General features: G+C 39.1%; 1 protein-coding gene across 2 annotated transcripts in view; it reads right to left on the reverse strand.

The window, feature by feature from the left end:
* Positions 1 to 22,300, reverse strand: part of HSDL2 (hydroxysteroid dehydrogenase like 2) — a 58,599-nt gene that overhangs the window by 4,507 nt on the left and 31,792 nt on the right. Inside the window, exons 7-11 of one of the 2 annotated variants that reach the window (XM_027615682.2) lie at positions 19,184 to 19,378; positions 17,278 to 17,349; positions 11,415 to 11,564; positions 8,629 to 8,757; positions 8,468 to 8,535 (exon numbers count right to left, since the gene is read on the reverse strand). In XM_027615682.2, coding sequence (XP_027471483.1) covers positions 8,495 to 8,535; positions 8,629 to 8,757; positions 11,415 to 11,564; positions 17,278 to 17,349; positions 19,184 to 19,378 — 587 coding nt within the window. In that variant the 3' untranslated portion in view covers positions 8,468 to 8,494. The remainder of the gene's footprint in view (positions 1 to 8,467; positions 8,536 to 8,628; positions 8,758 to 11,414; positions 11,565 to 17,277; positions 17,350 to 19,183; positions 19,379 to 22,300) is intronic. The other variant, XM_027615681.2, reaches the window with a different exon arrangement.

A 22,300-nucleotide genomic window follows, 5' to 3' on the forward strand; every position in this document is an offset into this window, starting at 1 on the left:
GCTCCAGGAAAAAAGCAGACAGACAGGTAATCTGACACATTTGGCAGAGTGGAAAATTGTATCAAAAGGTTGTGGGAAGAGTATAGGAAGATTCTGCGTAGTTTTTTATACCTATTTTAGTGGGGGGAAAAATAGGACAATTATTTATATCTAGGAAAAAGAAAAGTCCTCTGAGAGGAAACATAATAATAGTATACTATTTGACTCAGCAGCAAACTACAGCAGAATCATAATTATTTAAACATAGAGTACTGATTTAGGCAAGAATGATAATTATATTGGGGGTATGGGTAAGGGGGAGGTAAAGCAAAATCAAGGGGCTATAAGAGAACTTAAATCTCACCCACCAGTCTTTAGGTTAGTGAATCTAAATAAAACAGTGCTTAAGTATACATCTAACATTGAGAAATGTGATCATATTGAAAAAGGCGGAGTTACAGAATGAAAGAGACACGAGAAAGACCTGAAGGCGATCACCTCTGTGCAGTGGAAGGGGGAAAGGCCAAAGAACACCTTTTAAAAATATATACTTTGGGGAACTTGGCTGGCTCAGTTGGTGGAGTGTGTAACTCTTGATCCTGGGGTCATGAGTTCAAACCCCATGTTGGGTATAGAGATTACTTTAAAAATTTTTTAATAAAATAAAAATAGGTACTTTAAAAACTGAGGTGAAATTCACATGACATAAACTTAACCATTCTAAAGTGAACAATTCAGTAGCATTTAAGTACAGTCACAAGGTCATACAACCACCACCTCTATCTAGTCCCAAAACATTTCCATCCCCCAAAAGGAAACCCTGTACCCACTATGCATTAACAGTTCCCCTCCTTCTAGACCCTGGCAACCACCAATTAGCTTTCTGTCTCTATGAATTTACCTATTCTAGTGTTTCATATGAAAGGATTCATACAATATGTGATCTTTTGTCAGGCTTTTTTCGCTTATTAAGTTCTCAAGGTTCTTCCACATTGTATGATGAATCAGTACTTCACTTCTTTTTATGGCTGAATAATATTTCATTATACACACAAACACACACAAATAATTTGTTTATTCATTCATCTGCTGATGGCCACCTGGGTTGTTTCCAACTTTTGGCTACTGTGGATAGTGCTGCTATGAACATACATATATACATATTTGAGAATTTTCTTCTGAATATGGGAGTGGAAATGCTGGGTCATGCGGTAATTCTAAATTAACTTTACCTATATATTTTATGGGTTTAACAAACCCAAACACCTATGGTCAACTGATCTTTAACAAGGTTGCCAAGACCATTCAATGGGAAAACAATAGTCTATTTAACAAATGGTGCTGGGATAACTGGATATCCACATACAAACAAATGAAGTTGGGCTTCTACTTCACATCATACACACGTATCAGCTCAAAATGGGTCAGAGACCTGTGAGAGCTAAATCTAAAAACCCTCAAAAAAGGGGCGCCAGGCTGGCTCAGGCAGAAGAGCATGCAACTTCTGATCTCGGGGTTGTAAGTTTGAGTTCCATGTTGGGTGTAGAGATTATTTTATTTTTTTTTTATTTTTATTTTTTTATTAAAGGTTTTATTTATTTATTTGAGAGAAAGAATGAGAGAGAGAGAGAGAGAGAGAGAGAGCACATGAGAGGGGAGAGGGTCAGAGGGAGAAGCAGACTCCCTGCCGAGCAGGGAGCCTGATGCGGGACTCGATCCTGGGACTCCAGGATCATGACCTGAGCCGAAGGCAGTGGCTTAACCAACTGAGCCACCCAGGCGCCCTGGGTGTAGAGATTATATTAAAAAATAAAATCTTGAGGCGCCTGGGTGGCTCAGTCGTTAAGCGTCTGCCTTCGGCTCAGCTCATGATCCCAGAGTCCTGGGATCGAGGCCTGCATCGGGCTCCCTGCTCCGTGGGAAGCCTGCTTCTCCCTCTCCCACTCCCCGTGCTTGTGTTCCCTCTCTCGCTGTCTCTCTCTGTCAAATAAATTTTTTTAAAAAAACTAAAAAATAAATAAATAAAAACAAAAAAAACAAAAAACAAAACAAAAAAAATATAAAGGGGCACCTGGGTGGTGCAGTCAGTTAAATGTCAGACCCATGGTTTTGGCTCAGGTCGTGACCTTCGAGTTGTGAGACTGGGTCCCATGTTGGGTTCATGCTCAGCACGGACCTGCTTGAGTTTCTCTCTCCCTCTCCCTCTGCCCCTCCCCGCTGTGTTCTCTAAAATAAATAAATAAGTTTTTAAAAAAATAAAAATACAAACCCTCTGGGGTGCCTGGGTGGTTCCGTTGGTTAAGTGTCTTACTCTTAATTTTGACTCAGGTCATGATCTCAGGGTTGTAAGATCGAATCCCATGTTGGACTCTGCTCTGGGCGTGGATTCTGCTTAAGATTCTCTCTCGGGGCCCCTGGGTGGCTCAGTTGGTTAAGCGGCTGCCTTTGGCTCAGGTCATGATCTTGGGTCCTGTGATCAAGGCCTGCCTTGGGCTCCCTGCTGGGGGAGTCTGCTTCTCCCTCTGCCCCTCATCCCCACTCACACTCTCTCTCAAATAAATAAATAACATCTTAAAAAAAAAATTCTCTCTCTTCCTCTCCCTCTGCCCCCTCAACTCTTTCAAAAAAAAAACCCTCAAAAAAAAGTGAATCGCAAATCTTTAAAACTTAGGTTTCACAAAGATTCTTAGATATGACAATGAAAGCACAAGCAACAAAAGAAAAAGAACTACAAATTGGACTTCACCAAAATCTAAAACTTTTGTGTTTCAAACTACATCATCAAAAAAGTGAAAAGATAACCCAAAAAACTGAGAAAACATATCTGCAAATACACTTCATACAGGATATCCGCTTTATATCTGGAATATATAAAGAATTCTTAAAACTCAGTAAAAAAAAGACAACCCAATTAAAATGTGCAAAGGACCCAAATAGGTGTTTCTTCAAGGAAGATAAACATGTGGGGTGCCTGGGCGGCTCAATCGTTAAGCGTCTGCCTTTGGCTCAGGTCGTGGTCCCAGGGTCCTGGGATCAAGCCCCACATCGGGCTCCCTGCTCAGCAGGAAGCCTGCTTCTCCCTCTGACCCTCCCCCTGCTTGTGTCCCTTTCTCGCTCTCTGTGTCTCTCTCTGTCAAATAAATAAAATCTTAAAAAAAAAGGAAGATGTACATGTAACCAATAAGCACATGAAAAAATGCTGAACACATCATTAGTCATTAGGAAAATGCAAATCAAAACCACAGTGCGGTATCACTTCACACCCACTAGGATGGCTATTAAAACTAAAACAAAAATAAGGAGTGCTGGTAAGGGCAAGAATACAAAGAAATAGAAACCTTCCTATACTGCTAGTGGGAATGTCAATGGTATAGCTGCTGTGGAAAAATCTAGCAGTTCTTCAAAGAGTTAAACATAGATTTACCACATGAACCAGCATTGCAAAAGAAATGAAAACATAAATCCACTATTCTGTTCATATCAGAGTCCAGAAAAGGGAAATCTATAGAGATAAAAAGTAGATCAGTGGTTGCTTACAGCTGAAGGCAGGTTGATGGGAGATATGGGGTTAACAGTTAACGGGTATGGGGTTTCTTTTTGAGGTGATGAAAACGTTCTAAAAGCAACTGTGGTGCTGGTTGCAAATATCTGTGAATATGCTAAGAACTATTTAACTGTACACTTTAAATGGATGAATTGTACGGTATGTGAATTATTCCTCAATAAAGCTGTTAAAAAATAAAAGCTACTGTTACATATAACAATAAATTGAATTAATAATTCAAAATTTTCCCACAAAAAATCCCAGGTCCAAATGGCTTCACTGGTTTTTCGCAGGATATAAAATCAATACACAAAATTAACTGTTTTTATGTATACTAGGAACAGATCATTCAAAAATAAAATTAAAGACAATAATTCCATTCACAACAGCATAAAGAAGAATGAAATACTTCAGGGAAAAAGCATGAACCATAAAAGAAAGAATTGATGGATTAGCCTTTATCAATTCTAAAAAACTCCTGTAACTCAAAAGACATCATTAAGAAAATGAAAAGATAAGGCACAGAGACTGAGAGAAAATATTTGCAAATCACATGCATCTAGAATTTATAAAGAATTTTGCAATTTAATAATAAAAAGACAAGTCAATTTAAAGACGAGCTAAAGTTTTGAACAGTTCATCAATGTAAAGAGCTATTAAGCACATGGAAAGATGCTCAATGTTAAGGAAATACAAATTAAAGTCACAAAGAGATACCACCACACACTCACTGGAATGGCTATAATATCAAAGACACTAACGTTTGTGACAACATGGATGAACCTAGACCCAGAAAGACAAATACTGTATAATCTCACTTTTAGTGGAATCCAGGAGCAGAGAGTAAAATGGTGGTTGCCAGGAGTTGGGGGTGAGAGAAATGGGGAGATGCTGGTCAAAGGGTACAAACTTTCAGCTATAAGTTGAGTAATTCCTGGGGATCTAATGTACAGCATGGTGACTACAGTTAATAATACTGTATTGCATATTTGAAATTTGCTTAGATCTTAAAATGTTCTCACTACAAACATAGAAAAGGTAATTTTATGTAGGATGATGAATGTGTTAATTAGCTTGATTATAGTTATTTAACAATGTATATGTATCCGGTCATTCTGTTTTATACCTTAAATATATATAGTTTTTGTCAAATATACCTCAATAAAGCTGTAAAAAAAACCCAACACTAGTAAGTTTCGGTGAGAATTTGGAGAAACTGGAACCTTCACACATTACTAATGAGAAGGTAAAATTAGTACAGCCACTTTAGCAAATGGTTTGGCAGTTTCTCAAAACTTATCTACTTACCATGTGACCCAGCAATTCCACTCTTAGGAATCTATCTAAGAGAAATGAAAATACACATCCACCCAAATACATGTACGACCATACGCAGAGCAGCGTTATTCACAATAGCCCAAAACTTAAAATAATCCAAATGTCCACCATCTGGTGAGTGGATAAATAGTACGTAGTATATCCATACAGTTGAATATTATTCAGCAATAAAAAGGAACTGAACTACTGATACATGCTACAACATGAATGGATGAATCTCAAAAGCCTTATGGTAAATGATGCCAGATACAAAAGACTATTTACTGTTTGATTGCATTTACATCAACTATTCAGAAATCTATAGAGACAGAAAACAAATTAGTGTTTGGCTAGCTGAGGGTAAAAATGGGGAATGATTACAATGAGACATGAGAGAATTTTCTGGCGTGATGGAAATTTCTCAAACTGGATTGTAAGCGATGGGTGTACAACTCTATAAATCTACTAAAAATCATGTTTAACCTTTATACATATTTTATGATATGTAAATTATCCCTCAATAAAACTGTTTAAAAAATAATTTTAAAATAGCTAGTAAGCACAACATCGTATCTCCTCCCTATATTAAACAGGTAACCTTGTACAATTTATTTCCTTTCTATTCTAATGCTCAACCCTACAGTGGCCCCTACTGGCCAAAAGGAGATTTTGATTAGATGATCACTAGTTGCTTAAAGTTTTTCTATTTATAAAGTATCCACTATACAAATTAGGTCAGAAATGGCTATGGTTTCTTAAAAGAGAAACCATACAAGGATATAAGGTCTAAATTGTGGCCCTTCAAAGGAAAGCAGATGGAATAATGAGGAAGAACAAAAGGACGTAAGAAGCAGAAGTCAAGTCACTGTCGCTGTAAGAAACCTTGTAAGAATACTTTTTTTTTAAAGTTACTCCTTTATCTGACTGACTTCCCCTAGTCAATCCAGGAGCACATTCACAGAAAGATATAAATGGAAAGCCCATTACTACAGGTTAATGATACACAAATAAAATATAAATTAAAGAAGTCATTTGACTTTCACCTTTGGAGGGCAGAGTAGCGTAATGATTGAAAGAGCATGAGCCCAAGAGTTAGCTTGGATTCAAATTTTGGCTTCAACGTTTCTTCACTATGTGACCTTGAGTTTATTATTTAATCCATTGGTGTCTCAGTTTCCATTTTTGTAAAATGGAGGAAATATTTTATCTCCAAGCACTGTGTGGAGTATTGTGGTTGGTTTTTTTTTTAAAGATTTTACTTATTTATTTGACAGAGAGAGACACAGCAAGAGGGAACACAAGCAGAGGGAGTGGCAGAGGGAGAAGCAGGCTTCCTGTTGAGCAAGGAGCCCGATGCAGGGCTCGATCCCAGGACCTTGGGATCATGACCTGAGCCGAAGGCAGACGCTTAACGACTGAGCCACCCAGCCACCCCTGGAGTATTGCTTAACTCATAGTAATCATACAGTGCATATTAGCTATAATTATTATTTCAGTTTAGAAATTGACAATTTTTATTTTAAATGATCTTTAAGTTCAAAATATTATTTATAAAATATAAATTTGCCAACATTTACTGAGCATCTATGTCCAAAGCACTTTAAGTTTTATGAGGACATAGTTGTTGGAATACTAAAACACTTAAGACACTACTGAAAATGACTAAAGAGATAATTATTAACACTGAAAGATGTTAAAATGTGTGAGTGAAAAACACTGCCAAACAGCAGTAATGCTATAATCCTGTTTTTATAAGCACACGTGTATATTTATATACATTCACAGAAATATATATGACTCTAAACCAAAATCAACTAATGGTTGATTTCTCAGTAGTGCGATTCTTTAAAGAAGTATCTTTATTTTGCTTAGGGGTACTTGGGTGGCTCAGTTGGGTAGGCGGCTGATTCTTGATTTCAGCTCAGGTCATGATCTCAGGGTCCTGGATTGAGCCCCGTATCAGGCTCCTCACTCAGTGGGGAGGTCTGCTTGAGATTCTCTCTCCCTCTCCCTATGCCCCTCCCCCTGCTCATGCACTCTCTCTCTCTAAAATAAATAAATCTTGGGGTGCCTGGGTGGCTCAGTTGGTTAAGCGGTTGCCTTCGGCTCAGGTCATGATCCCAGTGTCCTGGGATCGAGTCCCATATTGGGCTCCTTGCTCAGCGGGGACTCTGCTTCTTCCTCTCCCTTTGCCCCTCTCCCCTGCTCATGCTCTCTTTCTCTAATAAATAAATAAAATCTTAAAACATAAATAAATAGGGGCGCCCAGGTGGTTCAGTCATTAAGCGTCTGCTTTCGGCTCAGGTCATGATCCCAGGGTCCTGGGATCGAGCCCCGCATCGGGCTCCCTGCTCCGCAGGAAGCCTGCTTCTACCTCTTACACTCCCCCTGCTTGTGTTCCCTCTCTGTCTCTCTCTGTCAAATATATAAATAAAATCTAAAAAAAAAAAAAAATAAATATTTAAAAAAAGAAGTATCTTTGTTTTGCTTTTTCTTAAGTGTATTTTCTGATTTTGTACCATGAGTTATTTAATACTACTGTAAAAAAAAAAAAGGTCAGGGCGTCTGGAGGGCTCAATCAGTTAAGTGTTTGACTATTGGTTTTAGCTCAGGTCATGATCTCATGGGTTGTGAAACTGAGCTCTGCACTGGGTTCTGCGCTCAGTGGGGAGTCCGCTTGAAGATTCTCTCCTTCTGCCCCCACCCCCATTCTCGCACTCTAAAATAAATAAATCTTAAAAAAAAAAAAAAGGAAAAGCTGAGACCTCAATGACTAGTAACATACACAGACTGGCTCAGATAATATGTAGGCCATTAGCATCCTGGATTAGAACTGGAAAGCAATGGGCGCCTGGGTGGCTCAGTGGGTTGGGCGTCTGCCTTCAGCTCAGGTCAGGATCCTGGGATCCTGGGATCCTGGGATCGAGTCCCGTATCCGGCTCCCTGCTCAGCGGGGAGTCTGCTTGTCCCTCTGCCCCTCCTCCCCACTCATGCATGCTCTCTCTCAAAAATAAATGAATAAAATCTTAAAAAAAAAAAAGGAACTGGAAAGCAAGATCCAGAGGGCACAGAGTACACACTGTGATCTTCAATTTATGAAGATTAAAACAGAACAAAGAATGAACTACATTTATAGATCACTAAGTGAATTTTTTTTTATTAGAATGTTATTAAAGTGTTGTTTCTAATAAATACATGTGATAATTACCATTTGGAGTAGTATTCTAAGAGTAGAAAATAGAAAAAATTCCCTTAAAATTCTCTGGCATAGTTAAGAGGTACACAGGCAGAACAGAAAACTATGCAAAAGGTTCTCTTGGTTAAGGATTTCACAGAAAGCAGGATCACGGGGCCACAGGAGAGGGCCCCTGTTTCCTATTACAGTCGTGCCAAGATCAAAGCAAGACCTTACTCTGAATAAATGAGGTCCAGCTGAGGTTAGCACCGCCTGTGTCCCAGGTGTTATTGGAAAGGCTATTTTAGTCCAACTAGTAGAAATAAAGTCCACCTATGAGTCCTTTTGAATTACCTCTCTATTCCCAAGATTATCTTATGCGCTTCTCAGTCACACAAAAAGGAAATTCTAACTTCGACTTCCCACTTGTTGGTTGAACAGTAAGAACTTACCAAACAGTAAGGCCCACCTTCTGAAGACTATGTGCTCTTTAACATCAATAGCCGCTCAGATTCTACGGCTACAAACACAAGTCTCGATTATTTGGAAAGGAATAAAGTTAGAAGTAAATTTTCCTTGAACAATCAGTAAATTAATAAAATTGAAAACTCACCTGAAAACATTTTTACAAAATCATCAGTAGACATACTCATCACCACATCTGCCTGATCAGAGGGCTCTCCGTATCCAACATTCCCACCTTTGCTTTTAAGATCAAGAAACCACGTTCCACCATCTTCACCTACACAAAATACAAAGATATGGAAAAAAATGCCAAAGAAGCCCCATTCTTCTTAAACTCAGTAAGTGCTACAGTTAGAATAATTTTACATAATGCTGTTTTCCAGGTTAAAACCCTCGGGCCTCTATCAAATTCAGTAAATATTTATTAAGTACTTCCATGCCAGGCACTGGGCTAGGCTCTGAAGACCCTGCAGTAACATGGCTCTTAAACAAGATGAAGTAGAGGGTAATGTGGAGTCAGGCAAGCCCCGTGGAAGATGAGATTGAAAAGTCAGGTAAGAATTAGCCAGATGAGGAGCTGAAAACAGTGTAGGAGGACTAAAGGTAGAAAGAGAATGAAGAGTGGCTGAGATAGCTCATGAAGCAGCCCAGAGGTAGGGGGTAGTGGGCCATCTGAAAGATCCACTGACTTCATCCTAAGGGATGTGCCATGGAAGAAGAATGACATAAGGCTGGTACTTTAAATAGATCGCCCTAAGAGCACCGTGTTGAATACACTGAGAGGGATAAAGAGGATGCAAAAGGCAAGGCAGGATGGTACTGGGGTAGTTTGGGAACTTGAGGATGTGTGCCTGGATCAGGACTGTGGCTGTGGGATTGGGGAGAAATAGGCATATTTGAGAGAGAACGTCAAAGCAGAAACACAAGACTCAGTAAATGAATATGATGAGGAAAAGGGATGGAGAGTGCATAAGAAATGATTTGCCAGTATTTGGCTCAGGAAACCAGGTAAGTATGGATGTATTTTGTACTGAGAGAGGACTACTGAAGAAGAGCAGATTGAACAGGCAGTGTCTGAGCCAGGTGTTGGGAACGGTGAGCTAAGTTTTAGACATTTTCAGATTGAGGCATCTTTGTGACAACCAAGTGAAAATGTCAAATGACGTCTGATGAGGCTAAAAATATAGATACATAAGTAATCACTGCCTATGGTCACTGAAGCCATGTGAGTGACTGAGGTTTCCTAGGGCAAGTCTGTAACTGACGAGGATGATTACAGACAGAGGAGGAAAGCAAGGAGAGCTACTGTCAGGGAAGCCAAGGACAGGGGCCTTTCCAGAAGGCAAGAGCAGTCAACAACTTCAAATGCCGTAGAGTGGTGACAAGGTAAGAATGACAAAGGCCCACTGATGACATAGAGGTCACCAAGGACCGTGGTCACAGCATAATTCAGCGGAATGGAGAAATACAATACCTGAGTAGAGTGAACTCTAGATGAAGAGAAGTTTGGCTGTGAAAGGGAGAGGAATGGTGGGGGTAAGAAGTGGGGTTAGGGACGTTGTGTTTTGTTTTAAAGACGAAATAGACTTTGAGAATGTTAAATTATCACCGGAAAGCAGGCTGCAGGATACGCAGGTGAGAGAGAGGGCATAATTAATAGCACAAAGTCCCTGAGGAGGCCACAGGAAATGGGATCTACAACTTTGCTACTCAAAGTGCAATCTGTGGACTGCAGTGTCAGAAATGCAGAATTCAGACCCTACCTGAGACATGCTGAATCAGACTCTGCATTTTAGCAGGGTCCCAGATGATCACTATGAACATTAAAGCTTGAGATGCATAAATCTAGAGCTGAGCTCTGTTCTACTGGGAAGGAAGAAAGAATGATGCTCATAACAGCTGATTCGATATCAGAGGACAGGAAGCTGAAGCACTTTGTCTGCCAGTTTCTATTATCTCTGTGAAAGAGGAGGTGGGGTTATCTGCTGAAACTGGCAGGGAAGTGGTGAAGGGAGAGATGGGAGATTTGTGGAGCACTGGGAAGTGTTAAAATTAGTCACTGTGGAAAATGAGGCAGGAAGCTGACCACAGAAATACAGAATTCTGAGGCGCACTGAGACCCTAGATGAAGAAGGGCGATGATGAATGTCTACTGGTACAGATCTACTGGTAGTGTGATGGGTTTTTTCCATTTCCCCAGGAGGACGGAGCCAGCCTGGATGCAACTGTGGGACAGTCAGATAGTGTGATTCATCCAGGACTAGGCTTTTGACACGTGGTGACATAAGCACAAAAAGGTCAGGAAATTTAGGATACAGGCAAGAGAGTGATTAAAGCAATGGACCATGGGCTCTAAGGAGAAAAAAGGAAGAAGAGAGGAAACAGAGGAGACAAAGGAAAAAACCGATAATGTCAAAGTTTGCATTCAATGAGACTGAAGTAGCTAGTTCTTAAAGCTATCATTAATATGTGTTAATACTATGTTGAGAAGAAAAATACTGGTAAGTTTGAAAACGCTGACTACATGCAGACTGACTTGAATAATTTCAGCTGACTACATGCAGACTGACTTAATTTCAAAGATAAAAATGGCAAGGTGCCGTGGCTGATGATACATTACTGTATTACACCACCTGTCATGATCCATATGCCCTCCTAAGTAGGATTTTCTCTCAACTACATATGCCAAAAATTTATTTTACACTGGAAGTCTATGTAATGAGATTTTACGTTACATGTGTCCATATGCACTGAGATTAACTTAAAAATATAAATCAGTAGTTATTTGCTATTCTTGAATGTCTACATTCTAGGGTTAAGGGTTCTGGATACAGCCAACTATCAAAGTGATTGCTACTGGAAACTCATTTTCTTCTGAGGGAAATATCCTACTTTATTTCATAAAAGCGCCACATTCCCAGATATCTTCCTTACCTGAGAGCTCAAACTGATAAATTGCTTGAGTGGCTTGAACAACATCATCACTGAGAGAGTCCTTAACAATTCTAAATGTTTCTGCCACAGCTCCAGAACGTGGTTTTGGTGGTGGCTGTGACTTCTCTTCTTTCAATTCCGGAAGAGCATCTGTAAAATATTATTGATATAAACGGTTTGAAAGCCTAGGCAGTATAAGGCCACACACAGAATTAATTAATTAGCAGAAAAGACTTGCCACCAACTAGACTTGTTTGACAAAAATGACTTTAAATACATTTGGTGACATCAAAAAGCATAAATCAAATTGATGGAATAACATCCAAACACATTCGTTATGATTATAAATGTAAATGGTTTATACTCTCCAAGTAAAAGGCTGACTCTCAGATTAGGTTAAAAAAAATCCAAACCAGTACTAAACTATAGTGGCTTTTTTGTTTGTTTTTAAACAGACCTAAACATACTTTTAGGAGTAATAATTAATCACTCCTTTATTACCCCCTCCGAGTTCTAAAACTAAATGAGAAAAGAAGACACTGGAGATCAGAACATCAACCATGTAAATCAATGGAGTCGAATTGCAGATTGTAGCTTGAATCAACAATCAAGTGAACTTCCTGATAACTTTGCCTCTAAACTAAACTTAGTTCCTTCATCCCTGGATTGAACCTGCTTCCTCCCATCAGGGCTTAGAAATGCCTCTGAAAGTAAAGATCATGTGAAGAACAGGGAAAACCTGCTCAGAAAGAAAGAACCTTCACAGCGGTCTAAACCACACAAAGTCATTTCCTCTTCCAATTTCATCAGCCTGGTGGTTCCTCCCACTGGATGAAGAGGGAGGTGAGACTATTAGCCTCACAAAAGCCGCCCGCCCCCGCACCCCCCCCAAGAAACACAAGGCCAGGGGAATGGAGGTTACAGTATTTTTAAACTTGTATCCACTTAACCCACTGGCCATAACCATTCAGCACATAATGTGCCAGGGGATCTGCAGTCCATAAGATGATTCCCATAGCATGAAGCTGTCCCTCAATACCAACCTCTGTTCCTTTATTCTCCTCTGGGAATCACTTGTGGGTAGTTTGGCAGTTGCCCCAGAAACAAGTTGAGAACAATTCATTAATTAAATTAACTCCAAGGCCAATCTGTGTCCTAGACTGAAATTTAACTCTCCATCTTCTTCCCAACTCAAATTATACCCAGCCATATTGTCCAATATAACTCACCAAAGGTTATTAAATAAAATCTAATTGATAGCATAAAGATACTCCATGGTACAACAGAAGCAATATAAAAGTATCCCAAATTTGCTGGATATAAATTACCTTTCACTATGAAGATTCCAGAGACAGACAAAAACAACAATAAAATCCTTCTCTTCTTACAAGTTAAAATCCAAACAGATATTAAAGATGAAATCCTCAAGATCCAATGGAGCAAAGAAGATACACACTTTTTAAAAAACTTGGAGTCAGTTTGTTATTATTTTTAAATTCATTACAGATAGTGCACCCTTTTACTGCCTACACCCAGAGCAAACTACCCTGACTGCCTTGCCCTTGGCATCATGCTGCTTTTTATTGATGGACAACATGTATGCAATGTCCATAAGTATACAGCTCAAAAAGTTCTCAGAAGAATTGGGGGATGGGTAGAAAGGGTAAAGGGGAGTGAAAGGTACAGGCTTTTCAGTTATGGAATGAGTAAGTCACAGGGATAAAAGGTACAACATAAGGAAGACAGTCAATGCTATTGTAATAACGCTGTATGGTGACATACGGTGGCTACACTTGTGGTGAACATAGCATAACATATAGAGTTGTCCAATCACTGTTGTACACCTGAAACTAATGTAATACTCTGTGTCAACTACACTTCAATAAATTTTTAAGAAGTTATCAGTAAGTGAATATACTGTGTCATCATCACCTACGTCAAGGAAGAGGGCATAACCAGTCCCCCAGAAGCCTGTGGTGTCAAGGAGACCACAGCAAAATCTTCAGTGTAAAGTTTTTTATGTAAATTGCATAATTTATCACCTGGAATATTTAGACATGGCGTGATAACTCTGCACAAGAGAATAAAACTGCAGGAGACAAAAAACAAATTGGTAGTATATTTGAAAGGTACAGTCAATAGACTACAAATGTAAGCTTCACTGAGAAAGAACATTTCAGTAACAAAAAAAGATACATGGCTAGCAGCCCCTGTCATAGCCTCTCCTCACTTCACCCTTAAATAAATATAAACATGTGAACAAATACTAAACATCACCTAGACTCACAATCTACTGTCAGAGTCTAGGTAGAAATGTTCAGTAACTCCAAGGTAGACAGAGTCAGCCTAAGAACACAGGAATGCCTATGCTTTGCTTCCTGAAAGATCTGAGAGAAAGAATAGCTCTGCTCACCTAAACAAGGAAGATAGGTTTTCACATTTTTAAAACACTGGACCAGACTCTGGGCTTGTGCCAGCTAGAAGACTAGGATCTGTCCCTCTGTTCTATAATGCCACCTTTTAGAATGCCTCCATCTTTCAAATCCCAAAGCTTGTAGTTTCCAAATACCAGAGGAACAGACAGTAGAGGGAGCCTTGATAGTGGTTCATCCTGCAAAGTACATGCCTCAAAGCATTATGGATAAAAATGGGGAGGGCAAGAACCCCGGGAGCAGGGCATGCAGAGGATGGTGGGAAGTAAGAGAAGGTCCCATGTCAGTCTGGCACACTGGCACTAGCTATATGCCTAACAGGTACCACAAAAGAAGCTACAGCTTTGAGAAAGGAATTCCACCAGATGGACAAGAAGTGGAGCCAAAAGCAATCTACGCATCTCTGTCATCCGGCTCTGCTAGCTCTAGAGATAGCTCTTAATATGAAGACGAATTAACAGGGGGAAAAAAATAACCTGATGCCTATGAAAAACAATGTACCACAAGGTAAAGGAAAATTATCCTGAAGAGAAAACAACCTATCTCTGAAAATAATTTGCTATGAAACTCACAAGGATTCCTCCACATGAAAACTCTCTGAAACAGGGGCAGAGAGTCACATATAACTGGCTGGGGTGAAAAGCCAATGAAATAAAATGAAAAAGGAAATAGGAAACATGAGAAACAAAACGTACAACAGCAAAATTGAAATAAACATTATAGGCCATAGGGAAGAGATGAAAGTGGCAAAAGTCTTTTTTTAATGGAGGCTCCACGCCCAACATGGGGCTTCACTTTACAACCCCAAGATCAAGAGTCACCTGCTCTACTGACTGAGCCAGCCCAGTGCCCTTTTTTTTATTGTTATGTTCATCACCATACATTACATCATTAGTTCTTAATGTAGTGTTCCATGATTCATTGTTTGTGCATAACACCCAGTGCTCCACGCAGTAGGTGCCCTCTTTAATACCCATCACCAGGCTAACCCATCCCCCCACCCCCTCCCATCTAGAACCCTCAGTTTGTTTTTCAGAGTCCATCGTCTCTCATGGTTCGTCTCCCCCTCTGACTTACTTCCCTTCATTCTTCCCCTCCTGCTATCTTCTTTTTCCAGCGCCCTGTCTTATCAGTAGAGTTCAAACTTGAAAAGGTCTCCCAGAACACACAAGGAAAGACCCGTAAGATAGAAATAAGAAAAGATGGTGACAACCACAGGGTAAAGGAAAAGGAGAGCCAGGCTAAGAATAAGTGTTTCTGGGGAGAATCCAGAACAACTGTAACAGAAGCAATTAAAACTAGAACTAAGGAAAAACAACAACAACAATAAACTGAACCAACAAATAAGAATCTGTGGCTCCTTGCGTTGCAATGGGGTGGTGCCAGGAGAGGAGATCAATGAAGAAACGACAGTATTGTTTTTAATATGAGAAAAACCATGAATTTAAACTTTGTGCACAGTTTATACTTCACAGTTACAAATACATTATATAAAACAAATACACACAGCACAAATAAGCAGAAAAGGTGCAATCAAATAGGATTAATATTAAACAGAAAGGTGAGCCGTTCCCACTTGAGAAATGAGGGATTACACGCAGACCTCAGAGAGAGAAAGTGTGAAGTCAACATACAGTGGATGTGGATATGGAAGAAAAAAATCACCTGAAAGAGATGTAAGATCCCAGGCCAGATATACTGGACTATTACCTATATGAATATATGAAAATATCTACAGAAAATACTGACTAGAATTGCAATGAACGAGGAAGAATAGGGACAAGAGAGCTACAGTAGCAAATGCTCCCTCCAGCATCATATGGGGAAGAGACGCTTTAACCGAAGGAATGTGAGTATTGTGACCTCAAGGATGAGGGCATCCCTCATGTGGAGATGGATATACGGATTGCAGTCAATGCACTTGACATATTCTGATCCCAAAGGCAAAATCACTCCTATTGAAATCTGATGCTAATAAACATTCATCTTACGTTTACTTATTTAACCTCTCTTGTTCTGATTCCACGGTCATGAAACAACCTTCTGATTATGATTCTGTTCCCTGTGTCATTATGACCCAAGGGAGAGAATGGGCTGATCATAGCAACTACACACTTAGTCCATGAGATGGCAACTCCTCATTACAAATTAATAAATTGGATTACTGGGGGGAAATATCCTAATTTAAAGGACTTTAAAGTATTTGGGAGTTAGAAAAGCAATTTAAATCTACTGGTTAAGGTTATGGGCTTTGCAATCGGAGAACTATGAATTTAAATCCTGGTTCTGCCACCTGCATGATCTCAGATGTAAAATGAAGATAATAATACTTGACTTGTAGGCTCATAAGTGTTAAATGAGACAACGAATGCAAAGGACTTAGCACAGTGTTTGATACATAGTAGTGCCCAATAAATATCTGTTGAAAAACAAAATGAATATACGTGATCGATAAGTGGTTCTTATGAATTTAAATTTGGAATTTAAATGAGCCCAGATCCAATGTTAAGGTGATGAGCAAAAATCAGGATTTTGCTCTTGCCTAACCTGAAGACTAGACTCTTTCACACTCTGATAAGCTGTGTATTTTTCAAGTTTTTTATGATACAAAAGAAAAGTTGCCATTTTTATTAAGTAATTTCTTAAACTATCTCCAAAAATTCAGACAAGGAAAAGATAAAGCTAGAAAAGAGTAAGCCAGGAAAAAAAAGGTTGGCACTAAAATGCACTGTGGTATAAAGTTCTATAAATCTGCTATGAAGGTACAGAGGAAATTTGTTCTTAAGTTTTCTAGCAGCCATCTAAAGAATCTGTGATCACTTAGGAGATTCACAGTCTCTACAAGATAAAAATAAGGTAAGGGCCCAGGAGAAGCACAGCTATTCTTGTTAATAAAGCATGAAAGAGATTCTTCTCATGGGTATTTGTTAAAGAGTGTTTCTTCTGACATCTTTCAGTAAGCTAGTGGCATAACATCAAACACAGAGACTGAACTCTGGACCAATTATAAAAACAAAATAAAGTAAAACCAAAACCTCCTTTGAAGTTAATTTCTCCCATAAAGTAGTCACACAGCACAAACTCTGAGAATGGTATTAAGTGTACTTCGATGTGACACATTTTTCCTCAAAATAAAATAATACATCAACATGAAATACCTAAAGACAGTGCCAAGGAAAAGAAATAAAACCTTAAAAAGGGTTTGTTTTCTTTTTAAATAATCAAATGAAAAGAATCTATTAATAACTTCTTACTGGTAGAAGGAAAAGACAACCTTCCTTGCTTGAATTAACTAAACCCACATATACTTGTCTAGTTTAAATTACAAAATGGTTTAAAAGCATAAGGCAGAAATGTCCAATTTTATATTCTGAAAGAAATACATACTTAGCATCTTTATTTTCCTACATAAAATATGGTCTATGTCTTACCATGTGATTCCATTTTCTTGGTAATTGTATCTGGGTGTTCATCTAAGAAGAAATCTGGTATCAAAGGATGGCCTGGAAAATTGACCCCAAAAATACTCAGGTTACTATGACAACGTCAATACATTAGATTTTAACACCTATTTAATGAACATTGTATCTGTTTTTATTGTAATGATCATTCTAGCGCAATGGAAAAGACTCCCGTGAGAAGTGTCAAACTACTTGACTTTCACGAAGCTAAAATACTTTTCCCAAGAGGGCACATTCTGCGTGGAGCACTGGGTGTTATGCACAAACAATGAATCATGGAACACTACATCAAAAACTAATGATGTAATGTATGGTGATTAACATAACAATAAAAAGTATTAAAAAAATAAAATAAAATACTTTTCCCATCACCAAGTTATCCTCCTCTCCTATGGCAAATTTCATCTCTAAGATCTGATCACAGAGCCACCTGTTACGTTAAGCCCTCAACTGCTCTCCCAGGAGGCTTTGCCCCCTCCTCATCTATCCATGCAACCCTCTGTCCTACATCCCTCCAAAGTACTCAGGACTCATTTCTGGCCCTGTGAGAGAAGGGGGTTCCTCATTAAGAAGGACTTGTTTCCCATCTCTGTCTCTCCCTCTCAGAAGATTAAAAAAAAACTGGAGGTCAGGAATGCATTGGTCTTTGTTATATCCTAATGCTTATCAAAGCATTCATCTTATGTTCTCTACACTTGATAGGATTTTTAATCTTAAATTTAAGATTTTGTGCACAATGACACTGTGTCTTTAAAATCTAAAGTGATAATTACACTGTCTCAGGACCCAGAAGACCTGCATCTTGTTCAGGTTCTGCCATTTATTAGCTGACTGCTCTTACGCAAAGACTAATCTCTTTGAGCCTGTTTTTTCTACTGTAAATACTACCTACTGAGTACTGCGATTGTGTCATATGCTGGGCACTGTGCCAAGCACATTATACACACTATTGCACTTCATTCTTAAAAAAACCCTGTATGGAAGCTATTATTCCCTTAATTTTACCAGTAAGGAAAGTGACGCTCAGAGAAAGTGGGTGACGTGCCAGAGGTCACATAGTTTGTGAGCAACTGAGCTGGAATCTGAACCTGGCTTGTCTTCTCCCAAACTCCATGCTCTTAATCCCTAAACAATACTGCTTCCCTCACAGGATTGCTGTGAGGGTTAAATAGATAATGTATATGAAACTGCTTTGCAAAACCATAAAGAGCTATTTAATTCAGTTCAAACTGAAGAGACAGGGATGACACAAATATAAACATGTGGAAGCACAACCTAATGAATAGTATTTAGAAACACACTTTTGCACCAATAAATAGAACTGTTTACGCCTATATTGTCTATTATTTAATATAGATTATGTTTCATACATAAAGTAAAAATGCCTGATCATCACCATCATGACTGCAATTTCAGAGAGGAAGAATGATTTTTGAACAAGGGGGCCAGCTGAGAACTTCTCAAATCATACTCTTGTACAAAGGGCAGACTGTGTTCACTGGCCTTCACCATCCATCAGTAAGCTAGCTACTCTAAGAGACTGCACTTAAGAGAAAAACATTTGGAAAGAGTCCATATTCCTAAAAAGTTTTCACAGAAAATGGACTCCTATATCACCTATTACCACATCCTTGAATAAAGTCTTTACTCTGTGATTTTAAGATCAACTTTAAAAACCAATTTTCATTTTTAGTTTCAAGATTTGGAAATGGCTCATAGCTGATGTGCCTTCTGTATCTGTACATCCCTGTAAAGTCCTCAATTCACTTCCATTTTTCCTTTCTCTCTTTTTGAAGTTGTGCTGGTATGGTATTCCCCTTCGTTGGGAGGATAGCTTTTAAAATACATCACTACTTTTAAAAACTGGAAGCATTACCTGGCTTAATTGCATAGATGTCAAAATTTTTTATTCCTTCTTCTCTTAAGATATTTTCATCAATAATAAAGTTTCCAGTAAAACTTTTTGGCTTTTTAAAAATGGAATAGGCAGCATCTGCAATGATATCAACTTTTCTGCACTGGCTTTCAATACCAGATCCTCCCAGCATATCCATAGCAGCAGTGTGGATGGCTGCGGAGAGAACACACACAGAGAACTCCAAATGAAACAGGAGGACCGTGGAAGTAACAAACAAGACGGCTGATCACTTTACTTCACAGGTGATGAAAGCAAGATCCAGAAAGCTTAAGGGATTTGCCAAATGTTCTGACATGACTGGATAGAATACACATTCCTTACTCTACACAGCACTGCCTCATAAAATAGAACTCCTTTGTGAGACTCACTGCAAAATTCAATTAGACTTCTGACTTAAAATGCTCAGGAATTTGCATACGAGTCTTGAAAGTTAAGAAAGCCAGGAAGGTGTAACAGAAAAAGCACTGAGCAGTAAGGCAGGTGAGCAGGATTTTTATGTCAACTATGTTGTGCTTTTTGGCAAGTGACTTTAACCTCTATGGGCCTCAGTTTCCTGTCTCTAAATATGGAGCTCATTCCCTAAATTTATTGTCTCACCCCTCTATCAGAATATAGGGGCAGAGGCACCTGGGTGGCTCAGTCGTCAAGCGGCTGCCTTTGGCTCAGGTCATGATCCCAGGGTCCTGGGATCAAGCCCCACATCAGACTCCCTGCTCCTCAGGAAGCCTGCTTCTCCCTCTCCCTCTGCCCCTGCTTGTGTTCTCTCTCCTGCTGCGTCTGTCAAATAAATAAATAAAATCTTAAAAAAAAAAAAAAAAGAATATAGGGGCAGAGGAAGAGGGAGAAGCAGACTCCCTGCTAAGCAGGGAGCCCCATGCAGGGCTCCATTCCAGGACCCTGGGATCATGACCTGAGCCGAAGGCAGACACTTCACTGACTGAGCCACCCAGGCACCCTTGTTTTAGATGCATGTGATTTTTAAATTCTATGTTTTTTTTTTTATGAAGTAACTTGAAATTCTACCATTCATAGTACACTATTAATTATACAATGTCAAAGTTGTGAACAGTAACTTATCTCAATTTACTTATATTTTAGCTTATATTTTGAACAATGAAAGTCAACTTAAGTACTTTAGGTTTCAGTCTCTAGTAATTTAAAGTTCTCTCCATACCACTGTTAAACCATCATTTTAAATCATTACATACTGGAATAAATTACATAATTCAGTCCACACGATGAAAAGTTTATAGCTTTTAAGAGCCACTGACCCCCTTTCCATTCATTCAACACATAGTGATAGAGTACTTACTATAAGTCAGGCATTATTGTAGGGATTGGGAACAAATGAGTTGATAAACAGACAAAAGCCCCTACCTTCATGGTGATTACATTCCAGCATACATCCCTACTTCAAAGATAGCACAATTAACTTGGGGAATTTCCTAAAAGCACTAAGTTAGAAAATATGTCCCTACCTTATAATAGCAGTTCCTCTACTAAGAAGAAATTTTTTTGCTTAACCAAGTTCAAGAGCTCTGGTTTTGCTCTTGATGTGATACCTTATTAATAAAAAATGGCAGCTAATATTTATCAAGTGCGCCCTCTGCTGGGCATGTTGCTACATACTTTACATAAGTTATCTGAATGAATTCTATGAGGTAGGTACTGTTATCATTCTCATTTTACAGAAGAGAGCACTCATGCAGGGAGGGGTTAAGTAACTTGTCCAAGATTACAGGAGCTAGAATTCAAACACCTGACAGCTTGACTTGACTTCAGAGCCAGGATCTTAACCACCATGAAACTAAAGGGCATTCTTAGAGTTTAGTTATTTCGCTTCCATAAACTGTAGAATTTTTCTTTTTCTTTTTGAGAGATAGAGAGAGCAAGCGCACATGCACACAGGCGGGGGGAAGGGGAAAGGGACAGGAAGAGAGAGAATCCCAAGCAGGTTCCATGCCCAGTGCAGAGCCTGACATGGGCCCTGATCTCAGGACCCTGAGGTCATGAACCAAGCTGAAACCAAGAGTTGCACACTTAACCGACTGAGCCACCCAGGCACTCGAACTGTAGAAGTTTTCTAAAAATATTTCAATATAGGGGCACCTGGCTGGCTCAATTAGGAGGGCATGCGACTCTTGATCTCTGGGTCGTGAGTTCGAGCCCCATGTTCAGTGCAGAGATACTTAAAATAAATAAACTTTTGGGGTGCCTGGGTGGTTCAGTCAGTTAGGCAGTTGCCTTTGGCTTGGGTCATCAAGCCCTGCATTGGGCTCTCTGCTCAGTGGGGAGCCTGCTTCCCCCTCTCCCTCTGCCCCTCCTCCAGCTTGTACTCTCTCACTCTCTTAAATGAATAAAAAATCTAAAAAAATAAACTTTAAAAAAAGATTTCAATACAGTGCACCTTAAAACTATATGCATATGTATACACTTAGTCTCATTACAGACTACATGAATGGTGTAAGAATTCTTAAAACTCTAAATTAAGATGTATACACGTGTTGTGTGTGTTCATATGTATAGACACATATACATAACCTAAGAACAATGAATAATTTCCCCAAACCTATCTTTACTTCAGTAATCTTTCTATGGAAGATACGAAGAAGGCATAGACGCTCAAAATCAAGAAATAAGCCAGAGTTATTTTCAACAAAGGTTTTGTAATGTCATAGGCTACCCTAATAGGTTATAAAACTGACAATAAAAGCAGGTTCACAATAGAATACATCAAATGAAAATTCACTGATGAATGAGCAAAAATAAGCAAAAATTTTAAAGAAACCTGATATGCCTTGGATCACAAGAATCCTAAAGGTGACCCTTAAACTTAAGTATTATTAAGGAATAATTGGAGAAGCATCTAATAGCTTTCAACTGATTCTCCTGATTGCAGACTGCACAAAACACAAAAACAGTAAGAAGAGCCTTAAAATCAAGCTAAGAGGGGCGCCTGGGTGGCTCAGTTGGTTAAGCATCTGCCTTCAGCTCAGGTCATGATCTCAGGGTCCTGGTGCCAGACTCCCTGCTCAGTGGGGAGTCTGCTTCTCCCTCCTTCCTCTGCAACCCCCA

This window comes from Zalophus californianus, chromosome 13 (genome assembly GCF_009762305.2).
Source record: "Zalophus californianus isolate mZalCal1 chromosome 13, mZalCal1.pri.v2, whole genome shotgun sequence".
In the NCBI taxonomy this organism is placed as follows: domain Eukaryota; kingdom Metazoa; phylum Chordata; class Mammalia; order Carnivora; family Otariidae; genus Zalophus; species Zalophus californianus.